General features: G+C 42.9%; 1 protein-coding gene and 1 long non-coding RNA gene across 2 annotated transcripts in view; one reads left to right on the top strand and one right to left on the bottom strand.

The window, feature by feature from the left end:
* Window positions 1-3,705, bottom strand: part of LOC142761296 (uncharacterized) — a 35,295-nt gene extending 31,590 nt beyond the window's left edge. The window contains exons 1-2 of the long non-coding RNA XR_012883592.1: window positions 3,543-3,705; window positions 1,711-1,772 (exon numbers count right to left, since the gene is read on the bottom strand). This is a non-coding gene — a long non-coding RNA (uncharacterized LOC142761296). The remainder of the gene's footprint in view (window positions 1-1,710; window positions 1,773-3,542) is intronic.
* Window positions 770-26,381, top strand: CST7 (cystatin F). The gene is made up of 4 exons (XM_075864488.1): window positions 770-1,325; window positions 23,525-23,685; window positions 23,786-23,899; window positions 26,196-26,381. Exons 1-4 carry the CDS (start codon window positions 1,256-1,258, stop codon window positions 26,316-26,318), a joined length of 468 nt encoding a protein of 155 aa, XP_075720603.1. The 5' UTR covers window positions 770-1,255; the 3' UTR covers window positions 26,319-26,381.
* The last annotated feature ends 1,451 nt before the right edge of the window (window positions 26,382-27,832 follow it).

Genomic DNA, 27,832 nt, shown 5'->3' with positions numbered 1-27,832 from the left:
TATTACGAGGAGCTGCTTTTACGGCTGAAACGACGCAGCTGTTTTCTTCTGAAAACAGGCTGTCATTTCAGCCGTAAATGACAGCTAGCGTGTGAACATATCCTTAAAGTAGTAAAACATACAAAATCTATATAAATTTGGTATCATTGCAATCGTAAAAACAAGCCGCTAAAAGTTATTGTGTTATTTATACTACACGGTAAACGACGTAAATTTAGGATGCAAAAAAGTGTGACGAAATTGCAGGGTTTTTCCTATCAACCCCCAAAATACCGTTAATAAAAGTTAATCAATAAATTATGTACCCCAAAATGGTGCTATTAAAAAAACACAACTTGTCCCGTAAAAAATGAAGTCCTTCTACAGCTATGTCGACGCCAAAATAAGAAAAAGTTATAGCTTTTGGAATGTGACGATGGAAAAAAACGTCAAAAATGGCATAGTCATTAAGGGGTTAATAAGGGTTTCTGAGTTAAAATAATTGGACTGAAATGGATGTGTTATGATACAGGACAAACACTGTTGAAATCCTCAGGCCAACATGAAGCATACAGAACATACATGGTAAATAAGTATAAATCTCTAAAATAGCTGAAAATAACAATCCACCAATGCAAAGTAGTTCAAAAGGAGATGCAGAGGGCCTCATGATTGGACCTCTGGTGGTGTAGCAAATCAGCAGAAAAATAGCAGCCTCTAGTGGTCAGAGGTGGAAAAACAGTACAAAAGAATGGCAAAAGCGAATTACAACTCATGAAATGTAAATGTAATATAGTATTATTTGAGCACTATAAAAAAAGGCAATTCTCTATAAACGTGCGTAACAGAGGTCTGATAAAAGTCAGCCATACCTGGTCAGGAAGTGGTTAGTACACAATTGTGTCATTTCTATTAGAAAGCTGCAGAAAATGTAACTGCCATATAGTAGTCGTTAAGTCACATAATTAGGGGACATGATGACTATATATTGCATTTATACGTCGTGTGTAGACCAAGATGTTCTAGTTTATCTCTTACACATCTTATCTAATGGTCTAATTATGTAAATGAGTGCTCATAAGTATCTGGAGCCTGTATTATCAGTGGTCTGAGTGGTTAGCAGGGCTGAGCATTGCAAGTAACAGGAAGAGTACAGTACAAACCATTTCTTACTAACCAGTAAGTTTCCACACAAACTTATCTTCCTGTGAGAACCTTCTATACCCCCCCAGACTGCAGCCTTCTCCTCAGCAGCTCCTGTGAACTACAAGACAACATGGCGGCTCCCTGGAGCTTTGTAATCCTCTCAATCCTGGCAGTGAGTGGTTCAGCTGGGACATTCAGTGGTGAGTACACAGCCAGTACATATACGTGTATGATTCTCCTCTATAGGACTTTATCACATCAAGACGTATGAGTATTACCTTCGCTATATTATAATATATTGGCTGGCTACGCAAACTGTTGCGTGAATGTTTTTATAAGTAAAATTTGTATTTGTTTTTGTTAGTGTCATTTACTTAGCATTACTTTATACTTTGTATTAGATTTTGATTCCTTTGAGAAAATGTCATTTTCTACCATTATCCATAATCAAACAAGTACAACATTGTAATAAAGATATTAGTCTGACAACACGAGGAAAATGAGAATGGTGATAATAGAAGAGCTATAAAAAAAAAAATAAGATGTATCCTTATAGATGTAGCAGAGCTGGAAATGACGATTTACCTGTTTCTTTTGCACACTGAAAGTTTTGAGTGTAAATTCGACTCATGGGTAAACAAGCAATCCTGTGGAATAGATAACACAATAGGTAACATTTATTAATGCGATTGTGCCAATTTGCTAGCCATATTACTAAGCCTCAAATCCTTTATTCTAAGGCTGGGTTCACACGAGCATGTTACGTCCGTAATGGACGGAACGTATTTCGGCCGCAAGTCCCGGACCGAACACACTGCAGGGAGCCGGGCTCCTAGTATTATAGTTATGTACGATGCTAGGAGTCCCTGCCTCACAACTGTCCCGTACTGTAATCATGTTTTCAGTACGGGACAGCAGTTCCACGGAGTGGCAGGGACTCATAGCGTCGTACATAACTATGATGCTAGGAGCCCGGCTCCCTGCAGTGTGATCGGTCCGGGACTTGCGGCTGAAATACGTTCCGTCCATTACGGACGTAACATGCTCATGTGAACCCAGCCTAACACTACGGCCTGTAAACCACACAGATTTTTTTTAGCCAAACACAGGAGTGGACACATAAGAAAGGAGATGCCTCAGTCTTTTCTTTGTACCTTTACTTCCTTCTTGATCCATTTCTGGTTTTGGCTAAAAAAAAAGTGCGCTAAAAGCTGCATCAAAACAGCATGTTTGATCCTGGCCTTGAAGAGGTATTCCGGTTACTACAAACTATCACCTATCCGGTGGATAGGTGATAATAACTAACGGATAGGTGGGAGTCTAAATGCTGGGAACCCACCAAAAGAGGTATCCCGTGTACCCCAGCTGCAAGCCTGCGGCCAGGAGGAGTTGAATGGAACGGTGGTCGAGCATGTGCTCTGCCGCTCTATTTAAACGCTATAGCACTGATGGACAATGGCACCCGCCCGGCAGTTTCCGTCAGTGATTTTGAATAGAGCGACAGAGCGCATGCTAGACCACTGCTCTATTCAACTCCTGCAGGCTTGGGGGTGGGCACCGGACAGTTTATAGAAAATAAACAGCTCTGCTACATATACATATGTATATGCAAAGGAACTACTGCCATGAGAAGTAAGGCTTTATTCAGACGAACGTGAATTACGTCCGTGCAACGCGCGTGATTTGTACGCGCGTTGCACGGACCTATATTAGTCTATGGGGCCGTGCTGACATGTCCGTGATTTTTACTCAGCGTGAGTCCGCTGAAAAAAAGTCACGACATGTCCATTCTTTGGGCGTTTTTCGCGCATCACGCACCCATTGAAGTCAATGGGTGCGTGAAAACTACGCATGTCGCACGGAAGCACTTCCGTGCGAACAGCGTGATTCGCGCAACAGCTGTCAAAAGGATGAATGAAAACAGAAAAGCACCACGTGCTTTTCTGTTTACAAACATCCGAATGGAGTGTCATAATGATGGCGGCTGCGCGAAAAGCACGCAGCCGCGCATCATATGCTGCTGCGCCACGGAGCTGTTAAGTGGCTTTTGCGCACACAAAATGCCGCGTTTTTGCGTCCGCAAAAATGCCACGTTCGTGTGAATAAAGCCTAATACAAAGGAAAACTGGGGAAGTTGCAATCAGATCACTGCTTTTTATTTTCTAGCCTTTAAAACGAAAGCATTTCTCCAGTTTTCATTTGCACTAGTTTTATACACAGGCCCTCTCTGCATATAGCATCCAGATGATTGTTGTAGCAGATCGCAGTTGATTTAGCCCGAGTTCCCACAGGTCGGATCCGCTGCGTAAAACTATGCAGCATATCCGACCTACAACCCACAGCACATTCCGCCCGAAAAACCGCATCACAATTTCCGCTGCGGAAAGCAGCGCTAGAAAAAAAACTTTCACACTTACCCAGGCCGTAGTCATTGTGACGCGTCCTTCCATTGCCGTGCAGTCCGGCCTTCAGCCTATGTGCAGCAGTTACATGGGATGAAACGTCATCCCAGGAGGCCGGCCTGGAAGAAAAACAAAATAGCGTCGCTATGACAATGACAACACTTGGCTATTTGTTCCAGGTTTTACATCACCAATGAATTCAATAGAGCAAACCCGCAACAGGTAAGCGATGACAACGCATTATAAATTGACACCGCAGGTCAATTTATGTACGTTTTCGCTGTGGCTTTAGAAAATATGAATCAATTCAATTGTGCCACTTTGCTGCTACTGTAAATGCTGCGGAATTTCCGCACAGAATTCTGTTGCGGAAATTCGGCAGTGTTTACGCTACATGGGAACTAAGGGTTCCTAAATTGACCTGCGGTGCGGCGATCAAATGGTTAGGGTATGTTCACATGGCTGCGTCCATTACGGCTGAAATCACTGAGCTGTTTTCAGGAGAAAACAGCTCCTGAATTTCAGACGTAGTGGCATGTTGCCAGCGTTTTTCGCTGCATCCATTACGGACGTAATTGGAGCTGTTTTTCTATGGAGTCAATGGAAAACGGCTCCAATTACGTCCCAAGAAGTGACAGGCACTTCTTTGACACAGGCGTCTTTTTTACGCGCCATCTTTTGACAGCGGCGCGTAAAAAAAATGACCGTCGGCACAGAACATCGTAAACCCCATTTAAATGAATGGGCAGATGTTTGCCAGCGCATTGGAGCCGTATTTTTGGACGTAATTCGAGGTTAAAACGCCCGAATTACGTCCGTAAATAGGGTGTGTGAACCCAGCCTAAGACAGACGGGGTCTGAGTTTCCTCTGATTCCAGCAGTATTCAGGAGGCATCTCTTAGTACATGAGCTGTTAGTAGCAGCTCTTCTTAGAGCGTGAGCGCTTGCTGGAGCGCTCATAAGCCTTTTTCACAGCGACGCCAAAAGACATCGCTGTAGATTCCAGAACTTTATCGCACGCCATCAAAAGACAGTGGTCGGTCGGGAAGGGGTGAAAAGGATTCTGCTCTATGCTAACTTCCTACATGTGCCTGAAGTAAATTGTCTGATCTCTCTTGGATATGTTCTGCAAAAAGATATGCCTGTACCGACATAGGGAATATGCAGTTAGGGTATGTTCACACAACCTATTTTCAGACGTAATTCAGGCGTTTTACGCCTCGAATTACGCCTGAAAATATGGCTCCATTACGCCTGCAAACATCTGCCTATTGACTGCAACGGGTTTTACGATGTTCTGTTCCCACGAGCCTTTATTTTATGCGTCGCTGTCAAAGTATGGCGCGTAAAATGACGGCTCGTCAAAAGAAGTGCAGGACACTTCTTGGGACGTTTTTGGAGCCGTTTTTTCATAGACTATTGAAAACGGCTCCAAAAACGTCCGTAAAAAATGCAGCGAAAACGCCGCAAAAAACGCGAATTGCTCTGAAAATTAGGAGCTGTTTTCCCTTGAAAACCGCTCCGTATTTTCAGACGTATTTTGTTAATCGTGTGAACATACCCTAATAGTTTTAATTTAAGGGTATGTGCACTCGATAACTGCAATTACGTCTGAAATTACGGAGCTATTTTCAGGAGAAAAAAGCTCCTGAATTTCAGACGTAATTGCATGTACTTGCGTTTTGCGGCGCGTCTTTTACGGCCGTAATTTGGAGCTGTTCTTTATTGGAGTCAATGAAAAACGGCTCCAATTACGTCCAAAGAAGTGTCCTGCACTTCTTTTGACGAGGCTGTAATTTTACGCGCCGTCTTTTGACAGCGACGTGTAAAATGACAGCTCGTCTGCACAGAACATCGTAAAGCCCAAGTAATGGACAGATGTTTGCCGACGTATTGGAGCCATTTTTTCAGACGTAATTCGAGGCGTAAAACGCCTCCATTACGTCTGAAAATAGGTCGTGTGAACCCAGCCGAAAGAGTTTTGCAGGTTTTGACATTGAGGGCCTGTCCTTGGTATAGACTATCAATGTGTGATCAGTGAGGTCCTGGGGTGCCCTCTAAACAATGGTTATAGATAATTCTAGAACTATTCTATAATTAATGACCCTTCATCAATAAAAGGTTTTCATGTTTTGCCTGTGTCATTCTCTAACAGGATGTTTAGGTGATTGTGTTATTCATATATACAAAACTGTGATGGGTTGGACAGTGTGAGTGTAGATGAACATGTAAGATAAATATGTTACTTTGACCTCACTCGGGAAATGAAAATAGGCCACAGTCTGTGATATTTTTAGTCCATATACATTATATAGACAAAAGTATTGGGACACACCTCTTAGTAATTGAATTCAGGCGTTTCAATCAGTCCCATTGCCACAGGAGTATAAGAGCAGGCACCTAGCCATGCAGTCTGCCTTTATAAACATTTGTGAAAGAATACGATTGTAGCGTATAATAGAATGACACTGTTGCAATAAGTCAGTTTGTGAAATTTCTTCCCTCCTAGATATTCCACGATCAACTGTGAGTCGTATTATTGCAAAGTGGAAGCGTTGAGGAACCACAGCAACTCATCCACGCAGTGACAGACCACATAAATTTACAGAGCGGGGTCGCCGAGTGCTGAGACGCATAGTGCATAAAAGTCGCCAACGCTCTGCTGACTCAATACAGAGTTTCAAACCTCATCTGGCAATAACATCCACACAAAAACTGTGCGCTGGCTTCGTAGCATGGGTTTTCATGGCTGAGCAGTGCATTGCAAGCCTAACATCACCAAGCACAATGCCAAGCTTTGGATGGAGTGGTGTAAAGCACGACCAGCGCCGCACCGTACATTAGACGAGGTGAACTTCTATAGTGCCACCCCCTCCTGCACTATAACTGTATATGCGTCTACAGGAGGCAGATACATTTAAACGGATCACTAGCTCTGGTAGGGAAAGCGATTAGTTCCTTACCCTGTCATTCGGCGCTTTTCAATGAAGCAAGTGGCACGTTGACGTCATAGCGCCACTTACGTCATTCAGCTCCAGCAGACTTGGTCAGAAGAGAACAGGCCTGTGTTGCTAGAGGAGTGGGATCAGATGAGTATGTACATTTTTTTTTTTTGTTCATTTAACATTGTGAGTGGCATTATCTACAGGGGACTCTATGGGGGCACTATCTACAGGGAGCCTCATATACAGGGGACTCTGTGGGGGCCACTTCCTCCAGGGGGCTGTATAGGGGGCTACTATCTCCAGGGGGCGCCGTGTGTGTGTGTCACCGTGTATGGTGCTATTATAATCAGGGACCCAGTGTATGGAACTATTATATTTAGGGGCGTAATGTGGCACCATGAGAATTTTATCTTCGTTTATAGGTGCGCAAATGTTTTAAAAGTGAGAAGCTGTAGACATCTGAGCAGCAAACTGTAGAAATGAACCATGGCCGTGAGAAGTCATCATAGAAATCTGGACCGGATAGAGAAGAAAGGAGAAAAAGAACGACTAGAATATGAAAAGACGTCACCTGTGAGTCAATCAATGTAAATGTTTATTTTGCGTCTAATCAGCACTGTAGTCCCTGTATGATCTGCAGCGACGTTCCCCTGTATGTTTTATTTTTTTCAGTTGCAGCAAAATCTATAAAATCAACGTTTAAAATGGCGCACTGTACGCTAATTACTCTTTGACCCCTTCCCGACATTTTACGTATACATACACCAAAGTTGGGAAGGGAAAGTATGGAACGGGCTCACGGAGTGAACCTACTCCATACGATGCCGGTGTCGGCTGTTTGTTACAGCCGACACTTCAGAGTAACTAGCGGCATCGAGCTCGAGCGCGATCCCGCTAGTTTAATTCGTTAAATGCTATGGTCAATAGCGACCGCAGCATTTAAATCATTAGAAAGAGGGGGCAACCCCCTCTAACAGCTCATCGCACCCCCTGCAACGCAATCGCAGGGGGCGATGGCTGCTATGGCTGCCTGGGGGCCTAATGAAGCCCCCCAGGTCCATCATCTTTGTGCATCCCTAATGAAGCCCCCCAGGTCCTCCATCTTTGTGCACCTAGTTGCCTGTCAGAATCACGATATACTGCAATACATTAGTATTGCAGCATATCGTGCAAGCGCTCTAATGATTTCTGGTTGAAGTTCCCTAGGGGGAATAATAAAAAAAGTAAAAATGAGTTAAATAAAGTTTTTGGGTTTTTTTTAATGTAAAAAATTTTTTTTTTAAATTAAAAGTAAAAAAAAAAAACCTTTTCCCACTAGAGCATAGTAAAAATAAATAAACATAATTGGTATCGCTGCATCTGTAAAAGTCTGAACTATTACAATATATCATTATTTAGCCTGCACTGTGAACGCCGTAAAAAAAATAAATTGTAAACAGTAAAAAGTGATCAAAACATCGCATGTACACCAAAATGGTATTATTTAAAACTACAGCTTATCCCGCAAAAAATAAGCCCTCATACCACTTAATTGACGGAAAAATAAAAAAGTTATGGCTCTCAGAATTTGGCGACACAACATAACTTTTCTTTTTTACACTTCGGTTTTTACTTGTAAAAGTAGTAAAATATAGAAAAATATATATATATTTGGTATCGCCGTAATCGTATTGACCCACAGAATAAAGTTAACATGTTGTTTTAATTGCACAGTGAATTCCGTAAAAACAGCACACAAAAAAACATGTAGGAATCGCTGGTTTTTTTTCATTTTCTACCCCACAAATATTTTTTTTCCCGTTTCCTAGTACACTATATGGCAACATAAACCATGCTACAAAAAACTACAACTCGTCCCGCAAAAATAAAGCCCTCATAGGACTATATCGATGGAAAAATAAAGACGTTATGGCTTTTGGAAGGTGGGGAGGAAAAAACGAAAAGGAAAATCTTAAAAAGGGCTGCGGCGGGAAGGGGTTAAAGGCTAATGCGGCAGTGCCACTATTCAAAAGAGTCACACAGTACTGACTCCAAACCCACCTTTCCATGCCTGATTGACATCTTCCTGGCTGTTCTACATCACTTCTAGTCTCCTCCAACATTCTTGAATGTGCCATTGCCTTGTACTCCATGGGCAGGCAGCATGCGGTGAGGTGTACTCTGCCCAGCTCCATCGCTGCACCTCGAATGCCAGCGGAGTACAAGGCAACAGTGCATCCGCAAGAGTTAGAGGAGACTGCTAGTGTTGTAGAACAGACAGGGGATGTCAATCAAGATCTGGGCAGTGCCGTTTCAAGTTTCGCCTCAGGCAGCAGAAAAGCTAGAATTGGCCCTGAGCACACCGCCACTGGACTCTGGAGCTGTGGAAACATGTTCTGTGGAGTGATAAATTACACCTCTCTATCTAGCAATCTGATTGACGAGTCTGGGTTTGGCGAATGGCAGAAGAACGTTTCCAGCCTGACTGCATTGTGCCAACTGTAAAGTTTGGTGGAGGAGGGATAATAGTAGTTGTTGTTTTCAGGGGTTGGCTTAGGCCCCTTAGTTCTAGTGAAGGGCAATCTTAATGCTTCAGCTTACAAAGGCGTTTTGGACAATTGTATGCTTCATTATCAAGGCCAGTTTTAGACAAAGTGTGGCCCTGGACAAAATAAAAAATGGGGCCCCAAGTGCTGAATTATTGTATCAACAACACAGTAAATTTATAAGGTGGTGTGCAGAAAGCTGCAGCGCTTTTTTTTTTTTTTTTAACACATCCAGAAATATTGCCAGCCAAAAAGCATATGCCCCCCACCCCCTCATGCACACCCCAAAAAAATATATACATATACAGTTATTAAATGATACCCTTATACCAGGGCCAAATATTTTCACCAGAAAGTAATTAACAGGTTCCCAAACTGCTGGCTGTGTTTTTAAGGCCAACTTTCAGGGTCTCCGAAGTCCGCCATATAGACTAATTATGGCGGCACACCAGAGCGCGCACGCGCGATTGCGTGCACACAGCCCTGTGCCCTGGATGTTGATAACAGCCCTGGGCAGAGTATCAGGGGCCAATCTTTTGGTCTCTGAACATGTGATCACTATAAGAACCAATCGTATCGATCACATACATTTATATGTAAAATATAGTATGCACGCGATCACGTGCACACAGCCCTGTGCTCACGTTGTTACCAACAGCTCTGGGCAGTGGGCAGAGTATCAGGGACCAATCTGTTGGTCCCTGAACATGTGATCGCTCTGAAAATCACAGCAATCACATTTGTTTTTTATTTTTAAAGTTCTGGCAGCAAATCTCCTGCCTCTTTTCTTCTCCTCACACATTGTTTCAGTGTGAGCAGAAGAAGAGACTTAGGCTAGGTTCACACGACCTATTTTCAGACGTAAACGAGGCGTATTATGCCTCGTTTTACGTCTGAAAATAAGGCTACAATACGTCGGCAAACATCTGCCCATTCATTTGAATGGGTTTGCCGATGTACTGTGCAGACAACCTGTTATTTACGCGTCGTCGTTTGACAGCTGTCAAACGACGACGCGTAAAAATACAGCCTCGTCAAAAGAAGTGCAGGACACTTCTTTGGACGTTTTTGGAGCTGTTTTCTCATAGACTCCAATGAAAACAGCTCCAAAAAACGGACGTAAAAAACGGCGCGAAAACGCTGCGAAAAATGCGAGTTGGTCAAAAAACGGCTGAAAAGCAGGGTCTGTTTTCCCTTGAAAACAGCTCTGGATTTTCAGACGTTTTTGGTCACTACGTGTGCACATACCCTTAGAGAGAATTGCTGCCAGAAGAATACAGTTACAAAAAAAATACAGTGTTACACACCAATACATTCTCTGTACAGTTAGGTTTCTATCTATCTATACAATCTATCTGTAAGGGGGGATTCACACGAGCGTGTATTCGGTCCATGCGGGCCGCGTGGTTTTCACGCGGCACGCATGGACCAATACAAGTCTATGGGGCAGTACAGACAGTCCGTGCTTTTTGCGCAGCGTTTGTCTGCTGCGCAAAAAGCGCGACAGGTTCAATAACTCTGCGTATTTCGCGCATCACGCACCCATTGAAGTCAATGGGTGCGTGAAAATCACGCGCACCACACGGAAGCACTTCCGTGGGACGAGCGTGATTCGCGCAACAGCAGTGAAAAGGATGAATGAAAACCGAAAAGCACCACGTGCTTTTCTGTTTCCGAACATCCAAACGGAGTGTCTTTGCGATGAGCGAAGCCGGACAAGCGTACCGAACTTCACCGGGTTCGGCCAAACTCGTTTTGGCCGATCCCGGCAAAAAAATTATCGGTACGCGACGTCAGGAGATAGTCACTGTCCATGGTGCTGAAAGAGTTAAACTGTTTCAGCACCATGGACAGTGACTTGCGATCCCAAAATACATTAACCTGTAAAAAAAACCCGAAGTTCTAACTTACCGATTACTCCTGTCTCCTTCCTGCAGTCCGACCTCCCGGGATGACACTTCAGTTCAAGTGACAGCTCCAGCCAATCACAGGCCAAGCACAGGCTGCAGCCAATCACAGGCTGCAGCGGTCACTTGGACTGCTGCGTCATCCAGGGAGGTGGGGCCCGATGTCAAGAGAGGCGCGTCACCAAGGACGCGTCACCAAGGACGCGTCACCAAGGCAACGGCCGGGAAGTTCTCGGTAAGTAGGAACTTTATCTTTTTTTTTTACAGGTTTTTCGCTGTTGTGTTCGGCATTCACTGTCGAGGGTGCTGAAAGATTTAGCTCTTTCAGCACCTTGGACAGTGACGGGCGTTGACAAGCCTCATCTCTATGATGCTGGCTGTGCGAAAATCACGCAGCCGCGCATCAGATACGCATGACACACGCAGCTGTCAAATGGTTTTTGCGCTCGCAAAACGCTGCGTTGTTTGCGCGCGCAAAAACGCAACGTTCGTGTGAATCTGCCCTAAAGGATCTGCCAGGCACAACTTCTGTGTATACGCCCATGGGTAATCAGTCTGCACCTGGTTCTATGTCTCTGAGACTGACTCCATCTTCCACCACTCAGGATGGCAGGCTTAGGAGTGGGAGAGCCTATCGCAGCCTGGCCAGACGGAGCTAGCTCCCGCCCTCTGTCTATTTATACCTGCTTTTCCTGTTCCTCCTTTGCTTGTGAGTCTTCTCGTGTGGTTTCCTGGCCTTGCTGCAGCTCCTAGCTATTTGACCTTGCTTCATATTGACCCTGGCTTACTGACTACTCTCCTGCTCTGCGTTTGGTACCTCGTACATTCCTGGTTTGACTCGGCTCGTTCACCTCTCTTGTTGCTCACGGTGTTGCCGTGGGCAACTGCCCCATTTCCCTTTGCTTGTGTCCCCTTGTCTGTTTGTCTGTCGTGCACCTACTGAGCGTAGGGACCGTCGCCCAGTTGTACCCCCGTCGCCTGGGGCGGGTCGTTGCGGGTGGGCGGGGACTGGGTGGTGGGTGGATTGGGGCTCGCTGTCTGTTTCCCTACCCCCCTGCCATTACACTATCCATCTATCTTTTGTTCTATCCAGCTACTTTTTCTATCTTTACTAGGATATTAGAATAGGTAGGTAGGGAATATATAATTTTATATATATCAATAGCGATTTATTTTTTGTTAGCGGTAGTGTAGATAGTCTGTTCGATTTTTTTTTTTTTTTTTTTTTTTTTATATATATATATATATATACACATACACACACACACACACACACACACACACACACACAATCGTAAGGCAGGTAGGAGCAGCACTAGTGCAATATACCAAATGAATGGTCGGTGCTAAGCTTCAGATGGTAGGAGTGACTTCTCCCCACATGGTGTATAACAAGAAGATAAGAGCACGGAAGCAGCGATCAAGGAAAAAAGTGAAGTTTATTCACCCAACAGATGCAACGTTTCACTTCCTCAATGGAAGAATTTTTTTCTCTAGATAGATAGATAGATCTATCTGTTATAAAAAAAATATATATACTTTTTTAATGTGTTAGTTACATTAGTTATTTAGCGCCGAGGAGGCATACGCCATGCTGTGGTCAGAGTCTGAGACCACATCAGAGATGGCGTCAGAAATGGAACCTGTTTTACGATTCAGGTTCCTCTTCACAGGACATTATCCCTGACGCAGTTGAAACTGAAGAAGATAAAAGCGCAGGACCTAGGGGCGCTGTAGCACAGGACAGCCTGGTCCCTCCAGTTCAGGCTCTCATATGGGCACCTGCTCCATATTTTGGGCTTAAAATCCACTGATTTACTGCCACTCCTGGCATAACCGTGGACAATGCAAGTTTTGTCCAAATGGATTACTTCCATTTATTTATTACCGACGACCTCCTAAATATGATTGTCCACTAAACAAATTTATATGCCGCTCCGTATATAAGGCAGAAACCTTCATCCACCCATGCCAGAGATTAGATGCCCACCAATTTTCAAGAATTAAAATAAAAATAAAAATTGGGGCTCACCCTCAATATGGGTATTGTAAAAAAGCCCTCCATAAGGTCTTACTGGTCAACAAGACCTGCCCAAGCCACCCCAGTGTATTCTGCAGTAATACCCAGGTCTCGTTATGAAACAATGATGACAAATGCCATTAAAACAAAGCCCTATTTGTCCCTTAAAAAGAGTGTAAAATTCAAGATCAACTTTATTCACCTGCAAAGTTCTAATCATCTTAAGAAGCGCATAGCAAAATTGTGACATTTTCTCTGGTCATTTAACTGTAAAACAGCATAGTCCTTAACCGGTTAAATATTACCTCCATATATTTTCGTAATACTCCCGCTGCCATCTAGTTTTTACGGCACAAGTATGGGTCTGCATGTATACACCAGCTGAGCCCTTTATATTACAAGCTCTAATATAAAAGGCTAGGCTTAGTGGATAAATGTTAAGCACTACTTGTAGCGTCAAAACCAGCGTAGATAGTTCCACTCACCGTGTTCCCTGTTGATAGTGTTACACTCAACTGTCCCTGTTCGCGCGCTGTCCTTCCTAATGGCAGGGAAGAGAACCGCTGGTTTTATTGCCTTGCCAGTGTGGTCAATTGTATTTGCGTCCCTAAGGACACGGATACGATTGAGTCATGTTGTATGTGGGGGAGCGACCAGGACCGGAGAGGAGGGCCTGCAGGTGGTAGGTTGCTGACATTTTTACAACTATGGCAGGACACCTGTGGGGATGGAGGCCCTGGGCATTTGCCCAGGTTGCCTCTCCCCCTAATGCCGGCCATGCAAATGCTCTTCTGGATCAATGGGCAAAAATTCCCACAGACACACTCCAAAATCGTGTAGGAAGCCTGCCTAGAAAAGTCGAAGCTGTTTTAACTGCGAAGGGGGGACCAACTCTTTATTAATGCCAATATATTTAGAATAGGATCTCATAAAAGCTCCTGTAGGTGTAACGTGTAGGTGTCCCAATATTTTTGTCCACATAGTGTATATACTGTGCATGTGTTCTGAAGATTATATTTTTGGTACAAAAACCCTTTCTTTAATTTAAAAGGGTTTTCAAGTCCTTGGTCTCCTACTAGTCTTTGCTTGTCTTCAGCGATAACGTGTCATCTTAACATGTAACCGCTGCAGCCACCACTCGACATGGTGACGTTCTTGAGGTTCACATAACTGAGTACATCTCCTTGTGGTAATTTATAACATATTCAGCCTGTTTGGGAAAAAAATATAAGGTAGAAAACCCTTTTAAACAATGTTATTGATGTTACTTTCCTCGGATGCAGTGTTCGGATTGTCAGCGCTGGAATGAGTCTGGAAAACACTCTGCAATTCAAAATAGAAAACCCTGTTTATTACAATTGTATATAAAAGCTGGAAGTGAATGAGGCTACATTAACACCACGTTTTAAAACGTAACTTTTGGGGCAGAAAAAAACATATACTGCAAAAGATGGACTCCAACTATATACTTTAGAGCTTTTGTTTTTATCTTTCTTTGAATTTTACATGGAGGTGAATATATTTTTGCCAATTTTTTTGTCTCTTGTGAAAGCAAATGTGAACTGTGCAAACAAAACTGTATACGTCTACCAGTGATTTCCAATATTAAAAAAAAAAAAACAATATCATGAATCCCTATGCTGAGAAAAAAAAAAAAGTTTGTTGATGCATTTTGGGTGAACATGTAGGTTGAACCCACACTCGTCGGGTATTGTCTCCACACTATTGTTATTCACCTCGCCTGGCACCAACAAGGAGTCCCGGCAAGCAGCCACGACTCCTGCCGATGGTTACCATGAAGTGGCTTGCCTCCTCCTCTGGTTTTGTCCGGCCCTGCTAGATCCGGCTGCGGCTCCCTCTACACTACGGCTAACAGGGTCAGGATGCCGAAGCAACGGGCACCCACTGATGATGTTAGGCCTGGCATCGTATTTAAAAAAATAAATCACCCTGCCATGCCTTGCCTGCAGATCAAGGTACATCTTTTAATTAGCTATTGCTAATTGACTCCATTCCTGAAAACTGATCCTGACCTGGTCTTCGGCCTTGTTCCTGGATTATGCTCCTGTCTCTCCCTTTGGATTTGTCGCTTGGTTCCTGTGTTTCTACTTCTGGCCTGACTCCTGACATGGTTCTGTTTCTACCTCCTGACTGCTAATCCATTGACGAGCCCTGGCTACGTTCCGGACTCCTCTACAGCGCCACTCCACCAGTTGTTGACTTTTTTGGGGACCTTGACCTGGGAATCCAACCGGTAAAGTCCATACCTCCATTGTGGATGAAAGGTGAGTTTCCATAGACTCTGAAGCATGGTCTAGCCAGTGCCGAACCAATTGCGGCTTGGGACCCCAACCGATCGCTAAAACGAAGCAGCAGAAGCGCTCGGGTAAGCACTGTGCCACTTAATTTCTGATAGCCTCTTCTCGGTTTTCCTCGGAGCGGTGTACAGGCTTAATAGAAAGTCTATGAGTCTGTACACTCGCTCGCTCAGCTTTCCAAGGGAAGCCGATCAGGAACTAAGTGGCACAGCGCTCACCCGAGTGCTTCTGACACTTTGTTTTAGCGGTTGGTGGGGATCGCAGTGCTCGAACCCCGACCTATCAACTTCTGACATGTCCCTATGACATGTCAAGTTTTTTAAAAGGGACCCTGACCTCCCCAATATAACAATGTTGTAAAAATTTTTAAAATGGGTGACACCTATGTTGTAGGATCTGTACAAGCTACTTTATTTCTTTCATAGCAAAATAGGGGTGACCGGTCCTTTTTTTTTAAAGAAGTGAAACAGCCCATAGATACCATTGGCCCCCAGAGCTACAAGGAATTTCCTAAATTGGTCCTTTACATGCAGTAACTTGAAATCCTGAAAATTACTAAAATCTTGTGCAACAACAAACACTGTATAGTGGTAAATGTGTGCACTGTTTAGCTGTGTTATTTACTATTCTATTGCTATCCTTCTTTTTTTTATTTTTTTTATTTTTTTTTTTTTATTAAACTCTGTATGGCTTTATGATGTCAATCGGCATTGAATGGTTTTATTATTTGATACTTCATGGCTGTATTTTTTAGGCGCTGTATGACATTAATATTGAAGCACTTTATGGATATTTGTTTATTGAAGTGCAGTATTATTTTACACAGTTTTAGGAAAGGGAAGACCTGAAAAGCTGGCCATAGATATTTAAAGTGTGGGTGGATTAGACATTCCTTCAATGTTTCCTTTTGGGAAAATCATGGATGAGACAGGTTGGAATTATTCCTGCCAGTATTTTTTTTTTTTTTTTTTTCCTGTGTCCTATTTTTCCCACAAAGATAAGCAGATCAGAAATGAAGTGTATGCCAAACATTTATGCCCCTCTGTCTACTAAAATAACATATTTGGTAGAGGAAATTAAAGACATATCTGTTAACCAAAAGATCTTTGCAATGTCTATGACCAATTTTGGCCATAGTAACTTTTTCTTCTTCAGTTTTCTACACTGAACTGGAATTTCAGATTATAGATCCAGAGTGTTGCATAGATCTGGTATCATATTCTGAAATTCATTCTTCCAGTTAATGGTAATGTTTATTGTAACACGATGTGGTTTCCTCTGTGGCAAGGGGTCCTATATTACAAAGTGTGAATCAGACAATGCGTGGTAATTCCGTTCATTGCCAGTTTGCTAGTGAACCTGACCGCAAATGGAAAATGTGGGTTACTTTTAAAGTGTAAATATCATGAGAAACGCTGTTATTTAAGTGTACATAATAAATGATCAATTAATGATAGAAATGATAAGGAGTTGAGCTCCATTTGTCTCATACAGAGCTCTGACCCTCCAACCCCCAATATTTCATATTAGCAAAATCATGTACAAACCATTTATAAACAGTTGTAAATGTATATAAAATTGACTTTATTGCAGGTAACACACTAGGACTTTCCCTTTACTATATGATCGTATATGATTATTCTTTATCAAGACAAATCAGGACTGTACTCTGTGTCCATCTGTTTTTTGCTTTATGCTATTATATATATTTAGATATTTATTTTTTTTACTAACCTTCAGGACAATTCTTTACTTTGTATATTGATACTCTTTATGAGAGAGGCAGGTGTGATCTGTATATTAGTAATACTCTGGGGCTTGGAGTGGTACCAGATATCTACGCAGACAGATTTTCAGTTCCAGAGATAGGTTGTGACATACTGATAAACCGCCACGGTTTACACAGCTCTGCCAGCGGAGCTACAAAGTTATCTCTGTTTTCATATTCTTGCAAAGCACATGATGCCACTGCCTTCATTTATTACATGCCATAAAAAAGATAAAGACCTTGATGTTCTTTTATTCTATTCTATTTCCCCCATTCCCTAATCAGAACAAGAATATAAATAATCTAAAAGGCATAATACTACAATATTACAGAGGGAAGAGTACAAATGTAGCGCTTTCTATAGTACTCACTATAAAGGCTCATTCAGACGAGCGTGCATCTCCTCCGTGTGACGGCCGTTAGAACAACGGCCGTCACATGGACCTATGTAATTCAATTGGGCCGTTCACACGACGGTTGTTCAATGGAGCGTGTGAAGGGTCCGTGAAAAAATAGGACATATCCTATTTTCTTGTGTTTTCACACATCCCTCCATAGACTCTCGTCTATGGGGGATGCGTGATAACCTGTCCCGCACGGGTGCACCTCGGACGTGAAATATCGCAGCTTTTCACGTCTGAGGTTGGCCACATTCATGTGAATGTAGCCTTATAAAGACATGAAATCCCTAGTTGACAGCGACCGTTTTAGGGCCCCTTGAAAAAATGAATGGAGGGCCTATCAATCGCTTTCCCTGGTGGTTAAGGAGTAAACCGTAAGGCCCTGTTCACACTGAGTTTTTTTTGCAGGCAGAAAAATCTGCATTAAATTTCCTTTTGAGGCAGATTTTGCCCTGCCTGCACTTTTGTTTTTGCGGCGTATTTAGGCCACGGCCATTGAGTAACGCGGTCAAAAAAACGCAGCGAAAAAACACTTTCTCTGCCTCCTATTGCTTTTAACGGGAGGTCAGAGATGGAACCGAGGGAATAAAGCGCATGACGCTTTTTTTGGCGCGAGCACTTTTTCCCACTCGTGGGGAAAAAACTCCTCCACCTCCCATTGAATTTCGAACATTTTTTGGCACGGTTTCTGACGCAGTTTCCGCGTCAGAAACCGCGCCAGAATACTCAGTGTGAACTAGTCCAAATACTCCAGGCGGTCAAGAGTTGTGAAGCGGTTAATGGTAATATTGCTGGAATAGCTGAGTGAACTAACTCTTCGGGTTCGAGTTTCACAGGGACATCTTTCCATTCATAGGTTCAGCGATCTCTGAGAGTTAACTATGAGAAATCACAAAACCAAACAGCCAACCAGGAGTATGCTTTCAACCATGTGATACGTGACACAGCCCCTCTATAAATACTTTATGTAGTGACGCATCGTCCTGGTGCCATTTACAGCAAAGAGAGGGACCTCTGAAAGTCTTAACCAATTCAAATGTGTTACAATTAACCAGCCATGTTTGATAGAACTTTTTTACTTTACTTGGTCTTTGGATATGTTTTAACATTTTGATGATTATGGAAATTGAATCCTAACGGTGCAATGATGACATGTATCTGACAATATGACAAGTTCGAAACACCTTGATTTAGTTTGTTTTTTTGGTGGACAATCTAAGCATGTAAAAAAATCTGTATCGCTATGGTTACTAGTTTAATGTATGGGAAATGTTGTTTTTTTAATCAATGCTTTGATCAAAAAGTTCATTTTGTATTTTAAAAAAAATAAAACCATTCTGACTAGATTTAGATGTACTCTAGATATGACTAAAATAACTTGTGATAAGTTTTAAAAATGTATTTAAATAGAATGGGCAGGAATACACGAGTACAAGATAAGTAATGAAATGTACACGATCCGTGAATAACATTAAATATTTTGTTCCAATGGCTCTTGTCAAGGATTAGGATATATTAGACAGCAAGTGAACAGTCAGTTCTTAAAGTTGATGTGTTGACAAGCGTAAGGATCTGAGTGACTTTGACAAGAACCAAATTGTGATAACTAGACTGGGTCACAGCATCTCCAAAATGGCAGGTCTTGTGGGGCGTTCCCGTTATGTAGTGGTTAGTACCTACAAAAAGTGGTCCAAGGAAGAACAACCGGTGAATCGGCAACAGGATCATGGGCACCTATGGTTCATTGATGCACGTGGGGAGTGAAGGGTAGCCTGTCTGGTCTGTTCCCACGAAAGAACTAATGTAGCACAAATTGCTGAAAAAGTTAATGCTGGCTGACATAGAAAGGTATCAGAACACAGTGCATCGCAGCTTGCGTCTTCTGGGGCTACATAGTTACAGACTGGTTAGAGTGCCCATGCTGACCCCTGTCCATTGCTAAATGCGTCTACAATAGGCACCTAAGCATCAAAACTGGACCATGGTGCAATGGATGAAGGCGGTCTGGCCCTATGAATCATGTTTTCATTTAAATCATGTGGACGGCCGGGCGCATGTGCATCACTTACCAGAGCCCTCCGAAAGAAGGTATATGTCGGTCAATACACCCGACGCATACGTTTAATGAAAGGCTCAGACGCGATGTGCGCAAAGTCTTACTTTTACACGTAACATCTATCTAAATATTGCTGCAGATGTACGACCCTTCATGGCAATGGTATTTCCCAAATGGCAGTGGCCTCTTTCAGCAGGACAATGCGCCCTGCCACACTGCAAAAATTGTTCAGGAATGGTTTAAGGAACATGACAGAGTTCAAGATGTTGACTTGGGTTCCAAATTCCCCAGATCTCAATCCGATAGAACATCTGTAGGATGTTCTGGAAAAGTATGTCTCATTCACCTTGCAACTTACAGGAATCAAAGAATCTGCTGCTAACATCTTGGTTTCAGATACCAGAGGACACCTTCAGAGGTCTTCTGAAGTCCATGCCTTGACGGGTCAGAGCTGTTTTAAATGCACAATCGACAATTTCTAAAACCATAATAATAGAAAATTTCTCATAAAGTGGTCGTTTTTAGTGAGAGGATAAGGATGGGACTATTAGGGTATGTTCACACGCAGTGACCAGAAACCTCTGAAAATACGGAGCTGTTTTCAGGCGAAAACAGCTCCTGATTTTCAGACGTTTTTGTAGCCCCGTTATTGGAGCTGTTTTTCAATGGAGTCCATGAAAAACGCCTCCAAAAACTTCAGAAGTGACATGCACTTCTTTTTCGCGGGCGTCTTTTTACGCGCCGTATTTTGGCAGCGACGCGTAAAATTAAGGCTCGCGGGAACAGAACACCATAAAACCCATTGAAAGCAATGGGCAGATGTTTGTAGGTGTATTAGGGGCGTTTTTCAGGTGTAATTCGAGGCGTAAAATGCCCGAATTACGTCTGAAAACACTGCGTGTGAACATACCCTAAGGGTATGTTCCCACAGACAGACTATGCTTACAGAACATCAAAATGGATGAGATTTCTGCAAATCTCAGCCACACGCTGTGGAAGAAAGTGTTCTGTGGTGCAGCTTTAAAATCTGCAGGGTGTCAATTTATACTTTGTATGCTGAATGGAGACGCTGCGTGTTTGGGCATTAGACTTGAATGGGGAGCATACATTCCTAATGTAAAATATGTAAGTTGAGTTTTGTTTCGGTTTGTACAGCGTCCGCAGGTACACAAAGTTTATGACAATCAATGGTTGACACTAAATCTGCTGGTAACCTGCAATGATTTCCACAACTACATTGCATTTAGGCTGGATTCACACGAGCACATTACGTCCGTAAAGGACGGAACTAATTTCGCCCGCAAGTCCCGGACCAGACACACTGCAGGGAGCCGGGCTCCTAGCATCATAGTTATGTACGATGCTAGGAGTCCCTGCCTCTCCGTGGAACTACTGTCCCGTACTGAAAACATGATTACAGTACGGGACAGTTGTCCGGCAGCGAGGCAGTACATAACTATGATGCTAGGAGTCCGGCTCCCTGCAGTGTGTTTGGTCCGGGATTAGCGGCCGAAATACGTTCCGTCCATTACGGACGTAATGTGCTCGTGTGAATCCAGCCTTACGCTGCAATATGCACAACCAAAAAGCATTATTTGCTGTGGATTTCTGTGACTGATTTACCTGCGTGTATTTTTTCTTTTATTAAACTGCTACACATTTTCTGTTTTAGAAAATCTGCAGCGTATCTAGCCTGTGGGAACATGCCCCTAGGGTGGACTCACACGTGGTGGATTTTGTTGCAGATTTCTGCAACTGAAAATCAGTTCCATTCATCTGAATGGGGCTTACAGAAATTCATGCACCTACTCTAGAAACAACCACATTCAGATGAATGGAACTGATTTTCAATCGTAGAACTTTCTGAAACAAAATCTGCCGCATGTGAATCTTCCCCCTTGGGATAGAAACACACACCGCATGTTCAGGGTGGATTTGTATTCGCCCCGAACACCGCAGGGAATGGCGTCCGAAAAATTGCACCACATTATGGTGCGATTTTCCGGTGGAGTTTCCGCTGCGTAAAGCAGCGCCAGAAAAAAAAACAAAAAAAACTTTCATACTTACCCTCTTCTCTACGTGCAGTCCGGCCTCCTGGCATGACGCTGCAAGCCATGTGATTGGCTGCAGAGGTCACATGGAATGAAACGTCATCCCAGGAGGCCGTACTGGAGAAGAAGCAGGGAACTCTGGGCAAGCATAACTTTATTTTTTTCTTACTTGCGATTTTTGCGGCAGAATCGCTATGACTCCGCCGAAAATGTCGCAACACACACCACTTTGTTGCGGGCTTAAGCACCCCATTGTATTCAATGGGAAAACCCGCAGAAGAAGAGGTGCGATTATGCAGCATTAATTTCTATGCTACGGTTGAAGAAACCGCACCGCATTTCAATTTATGTGCGGTTTTTTTCGGCAGCATTTTTCCGCATTGTGGGGACGAGAGTTGTTGAAATCTCACCCACACTGCTGCTACTGTAATACGCTGTGTATTTTCCGCAATGAATCCGTTGCGGAAAATCCGCAGTGTTTGCGCTGTGTGTGTTCGTACCCTTAATGAAACCCTGCTGCAGCATGCAGGAGAACTGTGACTTTGAAGAAGACTTGGGTGGGGATTTACCAACCTTTCTACATCAGTTTTCTGTTTTCTCAAAAAAATCAGAAAAGGGCCCGAAAGTCGAGTTTTATGTTGAAAATATTTAACTTTTGGGCATTTTAAGCCACCCTTGTCACTTTTATAAACAGGGGTGTGGCTTCAAAAAGGAAGTGGGGACACAGCAGCTGACCAATTTTTTTTATAATTTACACCAGAAAACTCGGAAATGTATGCCAGATCCTAACTGGCGTAGATTTCATTCTGTGGGGAGTAGAACGGTAGGGGCCCATGGTGAGCAGCGTCAGGGTATTATATGTGACACAGCACTCAGGAAATTGAGTACTGCATCTCCTATAAGGCCCTGACGCTGCTTGGCGTCAGCACCTTGTGTGAGCCCCGCGGAATGCTGAGAGAGCCTGAGGGGACCCGGAGGGAAGAAGTGAAGAGGAGCGGTGAGATGACTATACTTTTATTTTTTATGTTCGATGGGAATGGGAAAGTGGATGGCGCACTGCCGCGGTCGTTGTACCACAATTGTGCCGCACAACCAGCTGAAAAATGCAAAAAGGTGTGGTTGCCTATTAATGAATCTAATTAATAATTAACAAAATCAAACATATAGCCAAAGCAACTAAGGAGTGGCTTAATACAGTAATACTAATGTCCTGGAGTTGCCAAGACAGAATCCATCTCTCTTAGGCCCCATGCACACGACTGTAAAAAATCTCCATAATTGCGGACCGCAATTCGGTCCACAATTCCGGACCCGTTCAGTTCTATCCGTGCCGTAGAACTGTACTGTGCATTATGGAGCATGTCCTACTTTTTGTATTTTACGGGCCATGCTCCCATACTTTGTATGGGAGAACGGCCCGAAAATGCGTGCTGCGTGTGTGTGTGTGCATGGGGCCGGCCGTGCCCGTAATCACGGCCCACGATTGCGGGCACGGCGGGCCACATCCCGCATTTTTGGACCGTTCTCCCATACAAAGTATGGGAGCATGGCCTATAAAATACAAAAAGTAGGACATGCTCCATAATTCACGGCACAGTTCTAGGGCACGGACACCCTTCCGTATCGATACGGAAAGGTGTCTGCAGCCAAGAGAACTCCGCAATTATGGAGATTTTTTACGGTCGTGTGCGTGGGGCCTAATTCATGGTATTTTCGTAGAGCTTGAACAGTTTTACAGAGGAAAATAGGAATAAATTGCAGTATTCAAACCTGATGGAGACCTATCCACACAGACACAATGCTGTCATTGCTGCCAGAGAAATGTCTGCTAAATGCTGACCTGAAGGGGATGAATAGTTATGCATTCAATTTAGTGTTTAATAGCAAAAATAAATATAGATCAGCTTCCAGATATTTGTTTTCACAATGCTGGATGGTCATGGTCTTATAATGAAGTTGACTAGGAGTATTTTTCTGTATTCCCTAAAAAAATGTTTGTGTTCTAGACTACCGCACAGCCACTGTGGACCCTGGATTTCCCAGAAATGCCAGCACCAATGACCCAGAAGTAAAGAAAGCCATGCGGATAACTGTCTATGCTTTTAATAACATGTCCAATGATCTCTTTCTTTACAAAGAGTCAGAGATCCAGAAAGCCATGATACAGGTGAGAATTGTGGAACGTTATTCCTTCTGTGCCGATATACACCCTGTCCTTGTGATATTTCTTCTTCTAGCCTCAAGCTCACTGAATATTTTTTTCATAGGTTGTGAAAGGCATAAAATATATGTTATGGGCAAAATTAGCAAGAACAGTCTGTAAGAAGAACACTGAATATATATTGGACAAGTGTGACTTCCAAAAAGAGCCCATGAAAAGGGTAAGAAAATGATGTATCATATATACACACACACACACACACACACACACACACACACACACACACAGAGACTAGCAGCACTCAAAGTCAAAATCCAAAATGGTAGCGGGTCCAAGTGGGTAATCCCGATCCGAGGATTCTAGAATATTTTGGAAGAAATCCAGGAGCACTCCAATACAGCAATAGGATGTGGTTTATTCAGTCAACACAACGATGCAATGTTTCCTTACTACTATGGGACCTTTTTCAAGCATAGTGATACAACAACACACACATAGTATATAAAGTATGTGTCTCATTTACATAATGAAGTCATTAAAAGAATGTGCATTCAGATACTGTACAAAAAAATTAATATATATATATATATATACAATATCAGAATGCACAATCTTTTAATGATTACTCATTATGTAAATGAGACACATACAACACTTGTAGTATATAAAGTATCACTATGCTTCAAAAAGGTCCCATGGTAGGACGGAAATGTTGCATCGTTGTGTTGACTGAATAAACCACATCTTATTGCTTTATTGGAGTGCTGTGGAGTTTCTTCCAAAATATATATCAGAAATTGTATTACTGTGTGACAGACAAATCTGCTCCATTTTTGAGAAAAGTGTAAATCCAGTTGCCATGTTTTCATTGACACATTTAATGGTCCAGTTTAGAAATGCCATAGCTTGACTAATGCCAGGGTGTTTTACACTTCTCTGCTGTCTGCTTGGTGCCAATCCAGTTTTAAGCTGGACAGTTATATGACAGACTAGTTAGTAGGGATACACTGTCTGAGGATACATTTGCATGAGCCAATGCCAGTATGGCAGAAGCTGTGCCACTACAGCATCCGTTATACTGCCACTCGACTGTTAGGCATCCTGCACGCGGGACAAGAATGCTTTGGATTGTTTATGTGGATTACAGTACCAGCAATGTGGGTGAAAACAGAGCAAATCTCATCCACATGCCGTGGAACTTTTTCCACATAGATATCAGAGCGTGCTGTGGATTTGAAAATTCACAGCATGCTCCTTCTATTACAGTTGTGTACAGCGGATTTGACCCGTTTCAATGTAGTAGGATGTAAAATTCGCTGTCAATCCAAAGCAAAAGCTGCATGTAACACGCACAGATTTTGCTGTGGAAAACTCCACAATAAATCCACCATGTGTGTGGGTACATTTTTATAGCGAAGGTTCAACTTTAGACACCTTCTGACCTATTACTGAGACATGTCTGACACCTTCTCGCGTATTACTGAGACATGTCCGACACCTTCTCACGTATTACTGAGACATGTCCGACACCTTCTCACGTATTACTGAGACATGTCCGACACCTTCTCACGTATTACTGAGACATGTCCGACACCTTCTCACGTATTACTGAGACATGTCTGACACCTTCTCGCGTATTACTGAGACATGTCTGACACCTTCTCGCGTATTACTGAGACATGTCCGACACCTTCTCACGTATTACTGAGACATGTTCGACACCTTCTCACCTATTATTGAGACCTGTCCGACACCTTTTCACCTATTACTGAGACATGCAAAATACGTCTGAAATTACGGAGCTGTTTTTGCATGAAAAAAGCTCCTGATTTTCAGACGTTTTTGTAACTACTAGCGTTTTTTGCTGTGTTTTTTACGGTCGTTATTGGAGCTGTTTTTCAATGGAGTCAATGAAAAACGTCACAAGAAGTGACATGCACTTCTTTGACGCGGGCGTCTTTTTACGCGCCGTCTTTTGACAGCGACGCGTAAAAATACACCTCGTGGGAAACAGAACATCATAAAACCCATTGAAAGCTATGGGCAGATGTTTGTAGGCGTAATAGAGCCATTTTTTCAGGCGTAATTCGAGGCGTAAAACGTCCGAATTACGACTGAAAATAGGCCGTGTGATCATACCCTTAGACATCTTTTCACCTATTACTGAGACATGTTAGAAGATGTTATAAGTGACCTCCAATAATCATTAAAAGGAAGTGGCCACTGTGCTCCTTATACTACAATGGGACTGTAATGCTCATGCAGTAGCATTGCAGTGAATGGTAGAGTCTGACAACAAATTCAGAGAAGACGAAGGGGCATGGCGCTTTAATGAAGGCGTATGAAGGTGTATAATGGCACTTTAGTTCTAGTGATTGATGAGGGTCACAGGAAAAATATATTTTTTTTGCAGAGAAAACAACTCCAGGAAACCCCTCCTCTATGATGTATGCATTAAAATGGTAACCTAATATTTTATTATATTGTGAAGACTTTCTTCTATATTCCTTGTTTAGGTGGTCACCTGCTACTCTGAGGTATGGAAGATCAGCTGGATGCACTACGAGAAAGTGTCTGTTCTAGATTGTAGTCTGGATCCAGCTACACCAATAATTCAAGACCACAGTAACTTCCTTTAAGACCAATGCATTATTCTATCTGCTGTTCGATGACAAGCCGGATGTAAAAAAACATAATAAAAACAAAACCTGTAAATATTGTTGAAAAAAGGCATATCCTTATGATCCGGGACTATTTACTGACGTAGCCTAGCAACGCTCCCGTAATTACGGGTGCGCACATGTAGTCACCCGTAATTACGGGAGCCCCATAGACTTCAATGCGCCTGCCCGTGCCGTAATTACGGCCTAAAATAGGACATGTTCTATATTTTTTAACGGCCCGGGCACCTTCCCGTAAGCATACGGGAAGGTATCCGTGGCCAATAGAAGTCTATGGGCCCGTGATTATGGGCGTTTTTACGTTCGTGTGCATGGGGCCTAAATGTTACATTTTGTGATATTTTAATAATGAGTGTAGGTTTAGCAGGCGATAATCCATAGGGTGACATTTTGCTATGGACATTCAGGCATCTGAAGGCCTAGGTCTTGAAAGGGATAAAGAAAAGCAAAAGAAACCTCCTTTGCTATCCAAAAGGCATATTTCATGTGAAGATGCCTGGTCAACAAATGATAACTGGTTTGGGTACTGGGCAGCAGGCAGAAAGAAAAATAATTCTGTAAAGTTCTTGGGGAGGAATGAAGAAGGGGCTGACTGAAGTTGTAAGCAACAATGGGGCAGAGTATGTACCAAATTTTGGCACATTTTATACTAATTCAAGAAAAGATGTTTGCACCTCACTAAACACTTTTATAAAGAAGCGTGGATCAAAATGAGCCAAAATGCACCAACGGGTTTCAAACGAAAACTAAGCCAACAAGACTTGGTATAAGGAAGAGAAAGGTGTCTAGCAAGATGTGCCAAATTTCTCATACAGAATGAACCACTGTGCTAAATTTGGGGCATCTTCAGACTGCCCGCTCTAGGTTTGTTATGGTTTCAATCTTAGCATAGTAAATCTGCCCCAATGTATTTTGTAATGTAGTTTTCAGTGGCTAACACGGTGGTGACCAATTCAACATATTTTGGGGTCCTCAAATGTGGCCTTTGACTCCAGCAGCACTACACATTCAACCAGGGCCAGTTCTAGGGGTAGGCACACAAACGTATGGCCTTTTACACAGCTGTACTAGGTATATATTTTGTTTTTTGGCAAAATACATATGGAGGGAACAGGGACCACAAATAAGGGAATATTAAAAGCCCATACACAAACATAGGGATCACATACCTTATAAGTTTAGGAGAGGGGAAAGATACCACAGTGCCCCCATAACAGTGGTACAACGGAGAAGCTCTTCTATTCCTTATGTTTGGGCAGAGCACGATGTGTACATGAACGCTCATACCTGATCATTATCATGAGGATGGCAGCTGCACCAAAGTCCTTTGCCTGGGGCCTAAGGCCTGCCAGTTGGGTATCACTAGGCTAGCAACATATTCAAATGCAAAGAAAAGATGCCTATATATGGACAAACATTTCCCATCGTGCATTGATTTTTTTGATACGTCAGATATACATGGTCCCAGGTCC

The sequence above is a fragment of the Rhinoderma darwinii genome, chromosome 4 (genome assembly GCF_050947455.1).
Source record: "Rhinoderma darwinii isolate aRhiDar2 chromosome 4, aRhiDar2.hap1, whole genome shotgun sequence".
Lineage (NCBI taxonomy): Eukaryota > Metazoa > Chordata > Amphibia > Anura > Rhinodermatidae > Rhinoderma > Rhinoderma darwinii.
This window is presented reverse-complemented; position numbering and strand designations above follow the sequence as displayed.

Coding starts and splice junctions, on each gene's coding strand:
- CST7 (XM_075864488.1), top strand. CDS start 1,256: ATGGCGGCTCCCTGGAGCTTTGTAATCCTCTCAATCCTGGCAGTGAGT. Junction 23,686..23,785: donor TCCAGAAAGCCATGATACAG/GTGAGAATTGTG, acceptor TTTTTTTCATAG/GTTGTGAAAGGCATAAAATA. Junction 23,900..26,195: donor AAAAAGAGCCCATGAAAAGG/GTAAGAAAATGA, acceptor TTCCTTGTTTAG/GTGGTCACCTGCTACTCTGA.